The sequence below is a fragment of the Eubalaena glacialis genome, chromosome 6, assembly GCF_028564815.1.
Source record: "Eubalaena glacialis isolate mEubGla1 chromosome 6, mEubGla1.1.hap2.+ XY, whole genome shotgun sequence".
Taxonomy (NCBI): domain Eukaryota; kingdom Metazoa; phylum Chordata; class Mammalia; order Artiodactyla; family Balaenidae; genus Eubalaena; species Eubalaena glacialis.
In genome coordinates, this window is record NC_083721.1 from 73,012,741 (window position 1) to 73,030,777 (window position 18,037).

Sequence of the window (18,037 nt, forward strand, 5' to 3'; positions counted from 1 at the left end):
ATGCCTCAGCCACTACTCTAAGCTGAAATAAAATATAACTGCCTGTGAAGCACAGTGTCGTGACAAAGGCTAAAGGAGTTTGGCTCTGCCACTTAGAAGCAGTGCGACCACGGAGAAGTGGCTTGTTTGCTCAGTTCTGGTTTCCGCAACTCTAAGACAAGAATAACAACTTCAGGGGTTGCTGTGAGGATTAAAGGAGATCATGTGAATCACTTAGCCCAAGCTCTAGCCCGGTGGGGCTCAGTAAAATTTTGTTAGCCAGGACAGGCCTGGCACACCTTCAGCCCAGCCCCTTCCCTCCACCGCGCTCGGCGTGCAGGAACTGGAGGAGGATGTGGGCATTGCTGGAGCATCACCTGGGTGTCAGGCACTGTGCCCGGGTGCCCAGGAGGGTCAGCCAGCGAGGGGCCTGTACTCTGGGAGGTATTAGGATTCTGGCCCCCCCGATCCCATGCTGCAGCCACCTCCTCTGTCCTATCTGTCCCTGCCCTGTCCCACCCTCAGCCACTGGCAGGGCCCCCTTGGGTGGGGTGGGCAAGGCAGGGCAGGGCAGGGCTGAGCACAAGGCAGCAGGGCGTCATTATCGCTCCCAGCAGAGCTGCGGTCAGGGTTAAGCCTGCCTTCTTATCAGGTCCCCAGGCCCTGTGCTAACACGTGCTGCCTGGCTCTCCGGGGGCTGGTAGGGGGGCCCTGAGGACGCTGCTCAAGGCCTTCCTCCTCTGAAATGGTCCCTGGAGCAGGAATGGGAGAGGCAGCCCGGAAACAGACAGCGCGCGCCTGGCTTGGACACCGTGTCACCCTAGGCAATCCCTTCCCTCTCTAGTGAAAATCTGTGAAATTGAGGGTGGACGGGCAGCTGGATGATGTGACCCCTAAGTCCCTTCCAGCTCTAAAGAGTTAGGATCCTGTAGCCACCTGTGAGCTAGCCACCATGGTCATCCTGTTTACAGACGAGGGAGCTGAGGCCAAGCGGAGGGAAGAGGCTCATTCCCGTAGCATACTAGTTGGTAGCAAAGCTGAGTGACACCCAGCCTCCCGACTCCTGGCCCAATGCTCTTCCCACCCCACACACACTCTGACCTTCTAGAAGGTCATGGAGGAAAGTGTAGAGATGACAAGGGGGTGGCTGCTTCCAGGCTCCCCCTCCTTTCTTCAGGTTCCAGGGGTGGCCTGGGGACCTCTCAGAGGGGCTCCAGACATGTGGGCACCTGGCAGCCCTGCAGGGTTTGGTGGGGGGGGGGGTCACTCCTTGGTTCCTGTCCAAGGGAACGCAGGGACGGCAGGGCTTCCAGGTTGTGTGTGGAGAGCTGGCCCCATTTTCGGGCCCTGATAACACCCCTCCCCGTATCAGTGGGCCAAGGACTGTGAGGGGTGTGTCTGGGCATTGAGGGCAGGTTCGGCAGAAACGTGGAAGTAGAAAGGGAAGGTGGTGCAGCTCAACGGAGGCCTCCAGCCTGGCCAGAAAGAATCTCTGAGGGCGCCCAAGGCTTAGGGGAGACGGCGCGGGGAGTCACAGGAAAGGGTGAGCTAGGTCTGCTTACACCTTGAGGAGCAGAGGAGCCTGATCCAAGGAGCTTTCCTAAAGAAATCCTAGAAATCTCAGGTTGGGAGGGCCCAGAGACCCAGAATCTACACCCCAGAGCAGGAGGGGACACGGCCACCTCTGAGAATCTGAGGAAGGTTACGTCCTTGCCCAGTGAGAAAATGAGGCCCAGGCTGTAGGGGGAGGTGGCTCACGTGTGACTTAGGACTTGCGAGGCCCTGCCTGAGACGGAGTGAGTCCCCTGTAGAGCTGGAGACAGGGACCCGGTAGGTGCAGTCCTGATGAAGCAGCCAGGACCACAGAAGGACGGCAGCAGGTCAGGCAGGACTGGGCCACCCCAGACTCTGCGGCCTGGCCTTCTCAGCGCCCTGTGGAGCTGGGGTTCTGGGCAGGCACCATTTGGGCACCCAGCCAGTTCCATGAATATCCCTCCATCCAGGCTTTGGCCCAGGTTCCTGAATCTTCTTCCTCTCTGGCGGAGGCCCAGACCGCCCTGAGGACTCCCATTTGGGAGGAGGACTGAGGGCCTCTCCTCACTGCTGAGCAGCCTGGGCTGAGCTGAACACACACAGAGAGGCCACTCACACAGATCTGTGTATCACATACACACCTGGGGTCTGGGGCTCAGAAAGTCTCATGCCCTCGTCCCCTCACCCTGTGACCATGGACTGTGGGCTTCCCAGACAGGAAAGGCTGCTTCAGCTTTACTTGTAAACGTGGGCCCTAAGGATTTTAAATGTGGCCACTGAGGCCATTTACTACAAAGCTAAAACTGGGCTGCCTTTTTCTATGGCAGTGAGTACCTTGCATCCCTCCCCAGAACCCAAGGTTAACCCTGAGAGAGCTGAGAAAAGGCTTGAACCCCAAGGGGGGCTTGGGACTGGGGAGACCCTGGGACCAAGGCAAAGGAGGCGAGAAAGAACTGGAGTCCCTGGGTTGAATGAGGCTGGCCAGGAGCCCGAGAACCAGAGCCACAGGGGTGGGCGAGGCTGGGCCTGGGGCTGCCACAGACAGGGCGGGAGGAAGAGGGAAGGGCAGCCTCGAAGGGGACCCAGCGTAGAGAGAACTGGAGCCGAATCCTGCATCGTAGGTCACCCACCTCTCCAGGCTGGGCCCACAACACACAAGCACATGTGCACACACAGGCACACACCTTCACAGGCCCCCGGGGTGCTCATCCGACCCTTTGGTGACGTCCTTCCCTCTCACCTTCACCGCACCCCACTGCAGCTGGATACACGGGGGGTAGGAAGCAGTGAGGTCAGTGTCCATCCTCACCTCCTAAGGCAGCAATTCGGTAACTCCAGGGTGGTAGGATCCCATGGAGCACTTGACGGTAATTCAGATTCAGACTCCTGTCCTCCCCCCACCCTGAGATTCTGAGTCAGTGGTCTGGGGCCCAGGTAATTCTGAGAAGGTGGTCCTTGGAGGGGTGCTGAGTGGTCTGCTAGCTGTGTGGTGGAGAAAATAATCATAATCATACTGGCTGCATTCATTGTGTGCCTACTGTGTACCTGGTGTTTTTCATGAACCACCTCGTTTCATCCTCTGACAACCTTCCTGGAAGGTGCCATTATTTCCATTCCCAAGGTCACACTCTGGCCACTAGAGGAGCCACAGTTTGACTTGGTTCCCTCCATTCACCCCAACCTACCCACACACACAGACTCACAGGGCCTGGGACGCACCCCAGGGACAGGACCAGAACCAGCATCTGACTCCCCAGCAGGAGGAAATGGCCAGGTGAGACCCACCTGCAGGAAAGTTACAGGGTTGGTCTGTGACAGAGAACACTCCCACCGCCCCCCCGCCCCCCGCCCCCCGCCCCCCGCCACCCGGGATGAGGCAAGGGGACCAGTCCACCCGCGAGGCTCCAGGGGGCACAGCTGGACCGGGCCAGGCTTGGAGAATTCCCAGGTGGCTGGCGCCCCCTGCAGCCAGACAGGGGTGCTGCAGGGCAGAGGCGGGACTTCGGGCTCACACCCAGGCATTGCTGGGTTTTCTCTTCCATCGTCTCCAGCCGTCGCTGTGGCTGTTATGGTTGCCCCATTTTAAGGATGAGAGCAAGGTTGAGTGTCTTGCCCGAGGTCGCAGAGGACCCTGGCTCCTCCCTCCCAGGGGCTTCGTCCCAGCCCTTCAGAGCCCTCCTCATCCACACTCCCTCGCATCGAGGACAGACAGTGCAGCAGGGCAGCTGTAGGAGGTAGGCAAAGGGTATTTAATGGGCTTTGGGTGGGGGGGGCGGGTCTCAGCACTCCCGCCAGGCGAGTGGGCAACGGCAGGGCACAGAGGTCTCCACAAGGGGCTCAAGAGGTGAGGTTCGGCTTGGGGGGCTCCTGGCATCTCCCAGTGCGAAAGGGCAAGAGGTAGGCGGAGCCTCGTCTGGGGGCCTCCCGCAGCAGGGGCAGCACCGGGCTGGCGTGGAGCTAAACACACGGTGGGGGGGATGCGGGCTCTCCCTAAGACCCGCCCCGCAGCCCACCCACTGGGGAGCAAGAAACTGCCCAGACTGTCACCCACCAACAGGCAGAGCAAAGGGAGTGGGATGGCACCCCAGAATGTCACTGCAGGGGCTCTGGAGGGGCTGTGGGTTACCCACCCCTACATCATTCTTAATGCTCCACTTCCACATGGTTCATAGACTGGGCTTCAGAGTAGAAGGTGCCTTTAAGCAAAGGAATTCCCCCTCCTCCCGCCCCCACCAATTATAAACCACTGGACTAGTCTCAATCCTCATAAATAGCTGAGGAAACTGAGGCCCAGAAAGGGTAAGTGACTGGCCCAAGGCCACCCAGCAAGTGAGTGGTGCGGCCTTTTCCCTTTGTGTCTCCAGGGACCCCTGGTGTATTCTGGAGGCCTGTGACTCTACTGTCAACACTCTTCAGGCCTATAATCCCCCTCTCTCGAGCTCTAAGTGCTCCAGCTTCAGGGCCAGCCCAACATTGGGGGACTTCTCCCAACACCTGTACGATCCGCAGACGCCCCCTCCCAACACACACAGGCACACGTGCACGCTGCACACACACACACACACACACACACTCCTCACCTCCTGGAGGGCTGCAGCCTCACCACTCCCTGGGGGCCCCTTCCCTGGTTTGTCGAGACCCAGAGGTTGGGACTGGGGGCCAGACCCAGGCCCAGGGAGGTCTGGGGGACTGAGCGCGGAGGGGCACATCGGGACGTGCGCGTTCTGCCTGGGCACCCAATCAGGCCCCAACACTCTCTGCAGCCGGACAGCTTCGGCCATGTACCTGGGGAGCAACAAGCCAGATGCGAGTGGTCGTGGCCCTCCTGGCCTGGTCCCCCTCGGCCTGGGGAGCACACAGCCTGGGCATGGCCCTGCAGGGAGCTGTCACCAACCTCATCCAGGCTGCCATGCCCCTCTAACCCCATTTCTTGGAGCAAGAACCCACAGAGGCAAGGAAGGGGAAGCTCCAGAGGCTCCCACAATGCCCTGGAGAAAACTCCAAAAGCAGAAGAATAGTGAGCGTAAGAAGCTGGGAGCTATGCTAAGGGGCCAGGGGAGACGACCCAGCTTCACCCCACCCCACCAGCGCCAGGGGCCACCGCTCAGGCCTCTGGTTTGCCAACTCACTTGGGTCCCAGTGGTGCACAAATTGTTAAATACCAGTTGCTGGCACAGCCGTGGTCGAAGGGGTTGTATCCTTGCAGGTATCGGCACTGGGCGGCGGGCGGGGGGGGGGGGGTCGAGGACAGGAAGAAGAGCTCAGATCCAGCAGGACTGGGCAGGCCACCCCCACTGGCCCTCCCTGCACCGGTCAGCTCAGCCCAGGGCTGCAGCAAGACTCCAAGGACAGAGGAGCCAGGAGAGTCAGGCGAGGCGTCCCCAACCCACTTCTGAGCAGCTCTGGCACTGCACCCACCTCTCCTGCCTGCTCAGGGATCCTTCCCCATCACCTTGTATCCCCTTTCACACTATCCTCCCCCTCTGTCTCATTTGGCCACACACATCCTCCTGCTACCTCCTTCCAGATCCTTTCGGATCTTCCTTTTGCTGATAAACTGCTCCAAAGACAGTTCCACCGATGTTCCCTCAACTCCTCTACTTTCCCACGTCTCATTCTTTTCTAAAATTGTGCCTTCACTGAATTTCACTATCTGGAAGGACAGTTTGTGGTACCTAATCATATTTCCCTAACCAAAATCACATGGCCTTGGAAATCTGGGCTGAAGCTCCTGAGCACCCAATGCTAGACCGATGTCAAGCCCAAAGGTTAAGTCCTCCCCTGGAAACTCTTGACCAGGTTTTCTCCTCCTCCTCTCCTTCTGCCCATCAGCCTCGCCCCCTCCTCCTTCCCAGCACAGGCTGAGTCTCATGGGGACTTCAAGAGCCTTAGCTACAAAGTGTTTGTCACGTCCTAAAGTGGCCCAAGAGCACCTCTGCCCACCACCAGCTCCCCTGTGTCCCATGCCCTTAACCACTGTGATTTTTTGAGTTCTCCCTACTTTAAGGTGTTTCAAGAATTTAAGGGAAACTGGCATTCTACTCTCAATTTTAATTAAATGGTTAGAAGAGTTTGATTAAATTTACAATCAGAATTTTAAATCTAGAGAAATAAATTTTGATTTATTAGATGTACACGAAGAATAGAAAAATGTTGATTGCTCAGTGCTTAAAGGAATGGTAATTGTTTAATGAATTCATAAGAACTGACTAATAAAGTAGAGCCCTTCCTCTCCCCATATGGGACCCTCAGACATGAATGGAATCCAACAGCTCGGAAGTTCCCAGACTGTCCTCTCTCACCGGCTTCAGGCCTGGTCTCCTGCTCCAGTTTTGTATCTCAAACGCCCTCATGCTCCACAGGACCAAAACCAAAGTGGGTATCTACTTGCCCCATCTCCTGCCCAATTCCCTGCTGCCTCTGCTCTCTCTCCCCTTCTTCCCCAGGGATCGGGGAGTCAGACTTCTCTCTCTTTCTCTCTCTCCTTCTCTCCCAAAGCATTATGGATTCCTTTGTTTGTAGGTTCACTCATTTGTTCATAAATATCTGGGGACCTCAACACTGTTCCAGGCATTGCTCTGGGGACTGAGGACACACCACAGACAACAAAGCCAGCCTTAACTTTCAGGGTGCTGAGGGCAGTTGGGGAGTGGTCAGGGCAGCACAAAGAGGGGATTGGTGAGAAGAGCAGGCAGCCCGGCCAACACTCCAAGGTGCAGGCAGGGGAGCAGCAGCCCAGGGCAGCAGAGAGAGCTGGACCCTGAGAGGCTGGGGAAGGGCCACAGCAGGTACATTCTGTTTCAGATGCTGCTCTGTGCAGCCTGGAAAGATTAGTCTGAGGATTGCCCGCTGGCTTTGGCCACTTGGAGAGTGCAGCATCAGTATGACAGTGAGGACGGAGGCTGGGCTGAAGTGGGCTGAGGAAGGTGAAGAACGACGCTAGTGAGCACAGCCAGTGCTTTCAGGAAATCTGGTTGTGCTGGAGGGGAGAGTACAACAGGGGAGTCCTGCGATGTTAAGGGATGTTTGCTTTGTTTTTAAGATGTGAGAGACGAGAACATGTGTACTGATGATGGGAAGGAATGGCGATAATGATGACCTATGGGGCACTTACTCACACCAGCCACTGTTCTATGTATCTTACACATATTAACCCATGCTGTCCCCTTTTACGGATGGGGAAACTGAGGTACCAGATGGCTAAATAACACAGCCAAGATCTCCCTGCTGGTGTGTTGTGGAGCTGTGATTTGAATTTCTGTGGTCTGGCTCCAGAGCCCTTGTGATCTAAGCAAGTGGCCCAGCAGAAGTTGTGGTCAAGGGATGGAGGTAAGAAGGGAATAAAGTTGAGGTGTGTGAAGAATGCCTGAAATGGGTTCTGGTAATGGGAAAGAGCCCTGCCTGGTGAATCACAGACTGTAGACCACATTTAGGTTTCTTAAGGCTGGAGATCCTGGATTGGGACAGCCCCATCTGAGCAGGGGAGGGAGGGCAGGCCTATGGCCTGACCTGGGCTAGAAGAACCACAGGACGTGGGAAGGGAGAATGCTGCCCAGGAGAGGCTGAAATGAGGGACTGAGGCTGGAGAGCGAAGACATGTAGACCACAGGGAGCTGATGAGTCAGGGCTGCACAGAGGAGTCACAGGTGGGCTGGGAACCAAACATGGGTGGGGTGGAGTGATTAAGTGGTGACTGGAAGGATGGGAAATGGTGGGCAAAGAGGGTTCCTCTGTCCTTTCAGCTGTCTCAAGGTCTCCAGCCCCTCCCTCATTGATGTGACCTATGACAGTCTTCCTAAAACAGCCTTTAGTCAAGTCATTGTCATGTGGAAGGAATCCCATGGCAAGGGTGTTCACTTTTACCACTCCTAATCAACACAGTACTGAAAGTCCAAGACAATGCAGTAAGAAAAGAAAAGGAAATAAAGCCATACACGTTGGAAAGGAAGAAATGAAACTGTCCTTTTCACAGATGACATGATTTTCTATGTAGAATCAACAAAAAAACTATTAGAACTAATAAGTGAGCCTAGAAAAATTGCAAGATTCAAGACTATTACACAAAAATCCATTGTATTTTCTTATAATAATAACAAATGGAAATGAAATTTTTAAAAATTATAATAGCACACAAAAATGAAATACTTAGAAAAAATCTAACACAATGTAGTCAAGATCTACATGCTGAAAACTGTAAGACACTAATGAAAGAAATCAAAGAAGCCCTAAATAAATGGAGAGTTATACTACTTTCATGGGTTCAAAAACTCAATATTGTTAAAATGTCCATTTTCAAAATTGATCTATAGGTTCAACACAATCCAAATGAAAATCTCAGCAAACATTTTTTGTAGAAATTGACAAAGCCGCTTCTAAAACTTATATGGAAAATCAAGGTAACTAGAATAGCCGACAGAACTTTTAAAAAGAACAAAGTTGAAGAACTCACATTGTATGATTTCAAGACAATATAAAGCTACTAAGCAAGACAGTATGGTACTGGTAAAAGAACAGAGAGTCTAGAAATACACCTACATCTCTATATTCAATTGATTTTTGACAAATGTTCAAAGGCAACTCAATGGAAGGATAGTCTTTTCAAAAAATGGTGCTAGAACAACCCATAAGCAAAAAAAAAAAAAAAAAAAAAAAAAAAAAACTTGACCCATACCTTGCATCATGTACAAAATTTAACCCCAAATGAATCATAGTCCTAAATATAAAACCTAAAACTATAAAACTTCTAAAAGAAAACGTATGAGAAAAATCTTTGTGACCTTGGGTTAAGGAAAGATTTCTTAATTACACACCAAAAGCACAATCCATAAAAGAAAAAACTGATAGGGGGACTTCCCTGGTAGTCCAGCGGCTAGGACTCTGTGCTCCCAATGCAGGGGGCCCAGGTTCAATCCCTGGTCAGGGAACTAGATCGCACATGCCGTAACTAAGAGTTCGCATGGTGCAACTAAAGATCCCATGTGCCACAACTAAAAGATCCCATGTGCTGCAACTAGGATCTGGCAAAGCCAAATAAATGAATAAATAAAAATAATAATAAAAGGAAAATGTATTAAGAAAAGAAAAAACTGATAACGTACTTCAAAATTTAAAACTTCTGATCTTTGGAAGACACTGTTGAGAAAAATGAGATGACAAACGACAGACACGGAGAAAATATTTGCAAAACACATGTCTGAATCCTGAATAAATAAAGATTTCTTAAAACTCAATATTAAGGGCTTCCTCGGTGGCGCAGTGGTTGAGAATCTGCCTGCCAATGCAGGGGACACGGGTTCGAGCCCTGGTCTGGGAAGATCCCACATGCCGCGGAGCAACTAGGCCCGTGAGCCACAACTACTGAGCCTGCGCATCTGGAGCCTGTGCTCCGCAACAAGAGAGGCCGCGACAGTGAGAGGCCCGCGCACCGCGATGAAGAGTGGCCCCCGCTCGCCGCAACTAGAGACAGCCCTCGCACAGAAACGAAGACCCAACGCAGCCAAAAATAAATAAATAAATAAAAATTAAAAAAAAAAAAACACAACTCAATATTAAGAAAACTACCCAATTTTTTTAATGGGCAAAAGACTGGAACAGATATTTAATCAAAGATATACTGATGGCAAATAAGAACATGAAAAGATGTTCAAAATCATTAGTCATTAGGAAAATGCAAATTAAAACCACAATGAAATGTCACTACACATTTATTAGACTGTCTAAATTTTTTTAAAAACTGACAAAGCCAAATGTTAATGATGCAGAGCAACTGGAATTCTCATTTATTCCTTATGGGAATGCAAAATGGTACAGCCATTTTGGAAGACAATTTGGCAGTTTCTTATAAAGTTAAACATACAGTTACCATATGACCCAGCAATGCCAGCCTTAAGTATATACCCCCCCCCAAAAATGAAAACTTGTGTTCACATGCCTGTACACCAATGTTTATAGTGGCTTCATTTATAATCACCACAAATGGGAAACAACCCAAATATCCTTCATTTGGCGAATGGGTAAACAAGCTGTGGCACAGCTATATGATGGAATACCACACAGCAATAAAAAGGAGGAAACTCCTGATGTGGGCAACAACATGGATGAATCTCAAATGCCTTATGCTAAGTAAAAGAAACCAGACTCAAAAAGCTATGACTACATTTATGTGAGATTCTGAAAAAGGAAAAACTATTAGGATAGAAAACAAATCAGTGGTTGCCGGGGGCTGTAGATAGGGAAAGAAACTGACTCAAAAGGCCATGAGGGAATTTAGCGGGGTTGGGGGGGCGGAGAACGGCGGGTTGGGGTTGATGGAACTGTTCTAAATCTTGGTTATGGCGGTGGTTACAGGACTTATAAGTTGGTCAAAACTCATACAACTGTGCACTTAAAAGGGTGAGTTTTACTGTATGTAAAGAAAAAATCCTATCAAGGCTCCCGGGATTCCACAGCACCAAGATTAAATTATCCACCTGACTTCTTTGCCTTTTAAATCTGGCCAATCCCAGGCAGACCACTTGCCCATGCCACAGCTGCTTCCAATTAGAACTGTTTCCTCATCATCCTATCAACATTCCACAGGCTTTCAGGCTTCCCAGCTTTTTTGCAAGCTTTGCCCGTCACTGCAATGCCCTTCCCTCGATTTATGCCCGTCCGAAACCACTAAGTGGCACGTCCTACTCTACACTGAAGTCCTCACTGAACTCTCAATGCGCTCTCTGAGTCTGTGCTACACAACGTAGGCAGGCCCCTCTCCCAGAGTGTTCGCGGGTGTCTGGCGAGGGTTACTCTGATTTCAGGTTCCTTGTCAACACAAGCGCAGGATGCAGCCTTACCTCTCCGCCCATAGCTCAAAATAATGCGCACGCGCCTAGCACACAGTAGCGCACCTTCGACGCAGCGCACCCAGGAAGGAGAGTGACCACCGAGTTCCAGGAGGAGGTGAGATTTGAGCTGAATTTGGGTCTAGAAGGGCTAATGAGGCACCTTCGAGAGAAGTCAGGCCATCAAGGACCAGGGCGTTGCAGAAAGCGGAAAGTGCGGAAGTCCGGGAGGGGCAAGGTGACCACCCACAGCCCGATATAGGGGCGCCCCGCTCAGCCCCACGTACCTTGCCCTCGTAGGAGCGCTCGGCCGCGCTCACCGACATGGCCTGGATGAGCAGCAGCAGGAAGAGTGGCACCAGGAAGCCGGCGGCGGGTACAGCCACCACGATGCTGCGCACCAGCTAAGGAACAGCACCTCCGGCCAGTCCTCCTTGGCCCCGCCCTTCACCGACCCCGACCCCAAACAGCCCCGCCCACAAGCCCCGCCCACCCTCTCGCTGTGCTCTATCCCAGTGTAAACCTCACCTCACCCTGCTGTCCAGGCCCCCGTGCCACCTCTAGCACTTCCCCTCCTCGACCCTGCTAGATGCTCAACCCTTCGCAGTTCCTCCTATCCCCACCCATCTGCCCGACCCTACCCACCGTCACCTAGTCCCAGACTGGTCCTCCCGAGCGCGGCTTCGCGAAAAACCCCGCCCACCATTACCTCTGCACCGCCCCCCCCCGTGACCCCCCTCCTCCGCTGTCCCCACCCTCCCCACAGCTCCCCTCGTGGGTCCCGCAGCCCAGCAGATACGCAATAGCCTTGTCCATGGAGAAGGGCAGGTGGGCCGTGCGCACCAGGAAGATCAGACAGGTGACCAGCATGGCACCTGAGTAGAGGCATAGTGACAGGACGAGCAGCATAAAGAAGCGAAAGTTGCGGTGACCGATGCAGTTATTGACCCACTTGCAGTGGTGATCAAAGTCCTAGGCGAGAGGGAGAGGGGGACCTCGAGGACCCAACCTCTGACCCAGGCTCCATCGCCCCAAAATCTGAGGCCTTACCCCCACCCTCTAAGCCACCTGCCCTTGGCCTCAGGCACTGGCTCCCATTCCTAGGGAGACAGTGAGCCACAAAGTCCCTAACACTGCTGGCATTTCTGTGGTTAGAGCACCATACGGCTCTGTGGCTCACATAGTTTCATGTCAAGAGGCCTTTAGAGCCAGGGCCTGCTGGTCTTCTCTGGGACACATCCTGGTGTAACTTCAGGCAGGACATAGAATATCTCTGGGCCTCTGTTTTCTTATCCACTGGATGAGCCTAATAATAACACCCTTGCCCAGCCAGTCTCCCAGGGTTGTAAGGACCAGTTAAGACAGCACATTGGTAAACTGCTGCAGGCTGTGCACTTAGAGCCCAGGAGACCAGGAGACCCTCTGGCCTGGACAGCCACAAGAGGACAGGCAAAGTTCCCCTGGCCAGGCCTGCAACCTGCCTGAGGGCCTCGGGCATCTAGTGTCAGTGAGCCCTCGATAGGTCAGGGGTATCGTTCCTTCCCCTGGCCTGACCAGGCCCAGCATAGATGTGGATGCCCCTCTGCATGTCAGCACCAGTGCAAGAAAGGGCCAGCCTCCCAGGAAAGGTGCAGGCACAGCGGCAGTGACTTGTATGAGTGACCAGGAGTGACTGGGAATTACTGCCACCCGTGGTCTTTAGCAGTCCTGGAAGTAGTTTCACACCGACCACAGGCCCCCGTGTGAGTGGGCCTCCTGGTCCCAGGCAGGTGCTAGGAGGGTAGGTGGGCAGGCGAGAGGGGCACTTACCTCCACACAGATGTTGCACCGGGGGCAGTGGTAGGTCCGGGGCGGGCGGTGGAAGCAGCACTTATGGCACCACTGCAGGCGGAAGGCCCTGTGGTTCACCCATACCACATGCACCATCATGGGGCCCTGTTCATTGGAGCCTAGCATGGGAAAAGGATTGAGCAGCAGCAAGAGGCCCTTCCATCAGTCTGCTGCAGCAGAAGGGTGTGGGCACGCAGCCCCACAGCGTCACTGGGCTCCAGGAAGGGTGGGGACCAGGTGGGCAGGGGAATCCTTAGTCCCCATTGAGTAAGCTGGCCAAGCTTAGAGAGGCTGACAGTCAAGGGGAAGGTGGGTTTCCAGCCCGAGGAGTTCTTTGAGAACTCAGGCCTTTGCCACTGTGAGCGATGCTTTAAGGAATCTGTGTGGTAGGAAGGAGGAAGAGAAAACTGAGTGGTTGTGAAGAGCTGGCTTCTCTACCCAGCCTGCCCTAGCCCTCCCCTCCAAGGCAACTGGAAAACCTCCAAAATTCTGTTTTTCCACACCTCCGTGGCTCGAGAAATGAAGTGCCAGATGCAGGGCTTGAGCACATGAGGACATGGGGTGAAGGGGTCCTGAGACCCCAGGTGGGGAGATGGAAGGAGCACTTTAGGAGTCATCCCAGCAGGCAGGGATGCACCCCTTCGGGTGCTGCCTCCTTCTCCCAGGGGGCCAGTGTCTCACCTTGATGCAAGATGCCAGGGTCTGAGAAGTTGAGTGAAACGAGACTGAAGAAGGTGAGGATAAAGAGGAGGCCTGTGATGACGGGAAAGGCCCATTCCCCGTTCTGGGCCAGCCACCTGCAACTGAGACCAGAGCAGGAGTCAGCCCTGATCTGGGGTGGCCTGAAGCTCCCCCCAGGACCCAGTCCACCCAGTCAGGACCCACAGACCATAAATCCTGGTCTAAATATCCAGGCTAGTGACAGATCTATAGAAACTCCACCAAAGGTCATTGAGTATTACCAGCCACCCGCAGCTCCCAGATGCACCAAGCACTCTATACCTCTGTGCCTTCGCACGTTCAGTTCCCTCTGCCTAGAACCTCTTCCTTTCCCTAACCCCCCTTCTGCACTCTTCCTGCCTCCGTACTATCGTTATGTGTTTTCCTTTCTGTTGCTCTGTAAGAAACCTGTCAGCTTGTGTGGGAGACTTACGGGAATGCAAAGAAGAGGCCACTGAAAACGACCAGCAGCACCACATTGAAAGCGGCAAATAGGCTCGGGAGGATCCAGGGGAGTGGGGCCTGAGGCGGGCGATGGGGCTCCTTCAAGAGCGGCATGGCTGGACCTCCCATGGCCCCAGGGGAGATTAGGGCCCCCAGGCTCCCTCCCCACTGCTGGCTCCAGGAGCCCCATGGCCACAGCAGCCTCAGAAGCCACAGCCCAGGGTGGAGGGAAAGAAGTCCCAGTGTGACATCACAGAGGCTGAGGAGAATGGGGGCTAGGGGCTCTTCAGCAGCGCTGTCTGCCGCCTGTGACCGTCACTTCCAACAGCAAACCATACCCCTACTTGTGCTGGGGACTGAGAGGTCCTGCCCCTGCGAGGTTCGAGACTACATGAGATTAGAGAAACACGTGGGGAGAAGGTGGGTGATGCTACTCACCCTTTCAGGCTCAGTGCTAATCAAAGCAAACGGTGTTCATTGCTCTATCTCCATTTTTTCCTTGTTGTTGTTACAAAATTGCACTTTGGGGGAGGAGGCAGCTAAATCTTCCCTTGTTTCCAGGGTTGGCTTCACAACGCAATTCTGGTCAATGGGACATAAGTGGATGTCGGAGGGTTTCTAGAAAGGCTTTTGCTTTCCTGATAATAGGGGGAAAAGACACATTGGTGCAGCTTTGCCCCTTTCTTCCTGTTTTGAACCTAGACGTGCTGCCTTGGTCCACCTCGACCCATTAGGCAATAAGTCAACATGGGACACGAACAGAATGACAATAATGACACTGAGTCACTGCCCCAGACTTGAACTGCCTCCCTCTGAGCTGTTTATTATGTGAGAAAATAACTGGGTTTTCTGTTACGTACAACTGATATTTGTCATTTATTTTAGTCACTGAGCATCTGAACCCCTCTGTGTTTGGAGGATCCCTGAACTATAAGTCTTGATGAAGGGCAAGGACTCTTTCTCCATCCCAACTGAACCTGAAAATGCCAGATACATGCATTCGAAGCCTCTCTTGGAGCTAGCACACAGGCCTGTGACTTGGGCGCCACCAATTAGCCTCAGATCTGCTACCACCAACCAACTGAGGAGTCCACTGAGATGCAGCAACTGTCCTTTTAAAACTTAGATCATGGCCTCCGATTAGAACCTTCCAACTGCTTCCCTGCCCACTCAGAGTAAAGTTCAAAGTCCTTACCATGGCCTTCAAGGCCCTCCCTGATCTGGCCCCACTAACTTTCTGACCTCATTTCCCAACACTCAGCCCCGTACTCACTCCACACTCGCCAGGCACACTGGCCCCATGCTGTTCCTCAAACACACGTGGTATAGTCCAGTCCTGGGTTCTTCACACTTGCTCTTCTCTTTCCCTGGAATTCTCTGCCACATATATTCACAGAACTTGCTCCCTCACTTCATTGTATTCTTTGTTCCAGCGGTGCCTTCTGCCGTTATCCACATGCCTGCATCTCCAACTGTTTCCTTACGATAGATTCCTAACAGTTGGATTTAGGGCCAATGAATGCGAATATTGAAAACATATTTCAGAGTCGAGTCGTTGCCTTACCCGACTTGGACGTGTCTCTCGCCTGCGTCCACTCTTCGCGTCCTGTCATTCCAGTCTTGTGCTGCCCAGTGCCCGCCCGCAGGATGGCCCATGAGCAGATCTGCTACTCGGACAAGTACTTCGATGAGCACCACGGGTACTGGCATGTCATGTTACCCAGAGAACTTTCCAAACAAGTACCCAAAACCCATCTGATGTCTGAGGAGGAGTGGAGGAGACTTGGGAGTCTAGGCTGGGTTCATTACACGATTCATGAGCCAGAAGCACACCTTCTTCGCTTCATACGACCTCTTCCAAAAGGTCAACAAAAATGAAGTATATCTGGGGATCATCAATTAAATCTTTTTCAAATTTAATGTATATGTGTATATAAGGTAGTATTCAGTGAATACTTGGAAAATGTACAGATCGTTCATCCATATCTGTGCATGAGCTGTATTCTTCACAGCAACAGAGCTCAGTTAAATGCAACTGCAAGTAGGTTAACTATAAGGTGGTTAAGATAAAATTTCTTCTAGTCAGTTTTTCTCTTAATATAAGTGCCTGTTTGACTTTACCTGTTACTTTTGTTAAATAAAGTTTGTATGTCACATTTTAAAAAAATTTTAAGTAAAACATATTTTACATAATTTACAAATGCTTTCTAGAGAGTTTGTGCACGTTTATACTATTATGACCATACCCATATCATAATACTAACACTATAATTAGGTATTAATGTAAAATAATTTCTCCAATTTTATAGAGGACAAATGATAACTTGATCTTTTAATTTATATCTCCTTAAATTACTTATGAAATTAAATATTTTTATATATCTATAGGTCATTTTATTGTAGTTGTTTTGTGAATTGCCTTTGTACATCGTTTGCTTGCTCACATTTCAAATGTAGAAGTATTTTTCTCTTTTTTTTATTGCAGTAAATATACATAACATAAACCTTATGTTATGTATAAACCATCACTACTATCCATTCCAGAACTTTTTCATCATCCCAAGTGGAAGCTCTGTACCATTAAACAATAACCCCTCATTCCCTCTCTCCCCAGTTCCTGGTAACCACTGTTTTACTTCCTATCTCTATGAAATTTGACTATTCTAGGTACCTCACAGAAGTGGAATCATACATCTGTCCTTTTGTATCTGCCTTTTTCCACTCAGCATAATGTCCTCAAGATTCATCCTTGAGCTTCAGCAGTCTTGGAAGTTGGTATGTTGTAGCATGTATCAGAATTTCCTGACTTTTTAAGACTGAACAATATTTAATTGTATGTATGTGCCACATTTTGTTTATTCATTCATCCTAAATGTTGATGGACATTTAGGCTGTTTCCACCTTTTGGCCATTGTGAATAATGTTGCTATGAACATGGGTGCACAAATGTTTATTCAGGTTCCTGCTTTCAATCTTTTGGGTCATATAGTAATTCTATGTTTAGTTTTTTGAGGAACTGCCATAGTATTTTCCATAGCAGCTGCATTATTTTACATTCCTGCTAACAATGGACAAGGGCTCCAATTTCTTCGCATCCTTGCTAACACTTTTTGTTTTCTTCTGTTTTTGTTTTTGTTTGTTTTTTACAATATCTATCCTAATGGGCATGAAATGGTATCTCATTGTGCTTTTGATGGGAGTGTTGGGTTTCTCTTTCTGATTTGCAGGAGCTCTCTTAGATTAAAAATTTTGGTTGTGTTTATTGCAAATATGTTCCCAATTATTGTTTGCCTTTTAATTTTGCATGCAATATTTAGTGTATAAAGTTTTTGTTGTTTTTATATAATCAAATCTATGGATCATTTCCTTAGCATCATCTTACCTTATTTCTATGTCTTTCCCCTCCTTCTATCTGATAAATATTTAACTATATTTAACTCCTTCTATCTGATAAATATTTAACTATATTTCTTGTTTTCTTTTTCATTTAACTCTTTAACCTACCTGAAATTAATGTAAAGGTAAGATACAGGGTAGAGGTCTATCTAATCGTGTATTTTCCCCATGTCGTTATAATCAGTTGTTCCGGCGTCATTTATCAAATAAGCTTTCCTTTCCCTCTTACGACAGATACTAAGTTCTTCATGTGCACTAAGATCTGCAGGTAACACTATGAGGTGCCTCCCAGAACCCCCTTCAGGAATGAAGATCTTATCCCCGCAGTGGCTAGAAAACAGCCTCAGCTTTGGGGATTGCCTCCCCTAAAGAAAATTGCCTCACCCAGGGTCCCACCTCCTTCCAGGGGCAGGTTGCATCCAAGGAGTGGTCCAACATGAGGTTATAAAGGCCCAGACACTTTGCCCCAATGCAGGACAATTCCGAAGGGCCATCCTAGCCCCCATGTGACCTTGGAGTTGGCTGAGGCTTTTATTAGACCCTTACCACAGATTGACTTCTCCCTTTGCTCAGCCCTGCTTCCTTCCCTTTCCTTTCTTTCTCTTCTCTTCCACAGGTGTTGGTCCCAAAATCATCCCCTAATAAACACCCTATGTGCTAATCTCTAGAGTTTGTTTGTGGACTTTTTCTTTCATTGATTTATTGAATTTAGCACCCTGTATTCCAATGTTTGTAGTTTTAGAATCCGGGAGCCTTTTTGCGTTCTTAGTTGTCATCATCTGAATCCCTAAACTTATGATGTTGTGTAGTAAATG

At 50.8% G+C, this 18,037-nt stretch overlaps 2 protein-coding genes across 2 annotated transcripts; one reads left to right on the forward strand and one right to left on the reverse strand.

Moving 5' to 3' along the window:
- Window positions 1–3,833: 3,833 nt before the first annotated feature.
- On the reverse strand, window positions 3,834–13,955 carry ZDHHC19 (zinc finger DHHC-type palmitoyltransferase 19). The gene is made up of 8 exons (XM_061193209.1): window positions 13,816–13,955; window positions 13,344–13,465; window positions 12,642–12,781; window positions 11,632–11,804; window positions 11,120–11,225; window positions 5,142–5,227; window positions 4,593–4,797; window positions 3,834–3,969 (listed from the first exon to the last, which is right to left on the reverse strand). Exons 1-8 carry the CDS (start codon window positions 13,953–13,955, stop codon window positions 3,850–3,852), a joined length of 1,092 nt encoding a protein of 363 aa, XP_061049192.1. The 3' UTR covers window positions 3,834–3,849.
- A 1,364-nt stretch (window positions 13,956–15,319) lies between these two features.
- Window positions 15,320–15,711, forward strand: LOC133093395 (cyclin-dependent kinases regulatory subunit 2-like). The gene has a single exon (XM_061193210.1). The coding sequence runs from the start codon at window positions 15,342–15,344 to the stop codon at window positions 15,702–15,704; it is 363 nt and encodes a 120-aa protein (XP_061049193.1). The 5' UTR covers window positions 15,320–15,341; the 3' UTR covers window positions 15,705–15,711.
- Window positions 15,712–18,037: the final 2,326 nt, after the last annotated feature.

Excerpts from the sequence above, each read along its gene's own strand:
- ZDHHC19 (XM_061193209.1), bottom strand. The coding sequence starts at position 13,955 with ATGGGAGGTCCAGCCATGCCGCTCTTGAAGGAGCCCCATCGCCCGCCT. Across the intron at positions 11,226-11,631 it reads TCCATGGACAAGGCTATTGC|CATCGTGGTGGCTGTACCCG; the intron begins GTATCTGCTGGG and ends GCTGGTGCGCAG. Across the intron at positions 4,798-5,141 it reads TGTGCACCACTGGGACCCAA|GTACATGGCCGAAGCTGTCC; the intron begins GTGAGTTGGCAA and ends GTTGCTCCCCAG.
- LOC133093395 (XM_061193210.1), top strand. The coding sequence starts at position 15,342 with ATGAATGCGAATATTGAAAACATATTTCAGAGTCGAGTCGTTGCCTTA.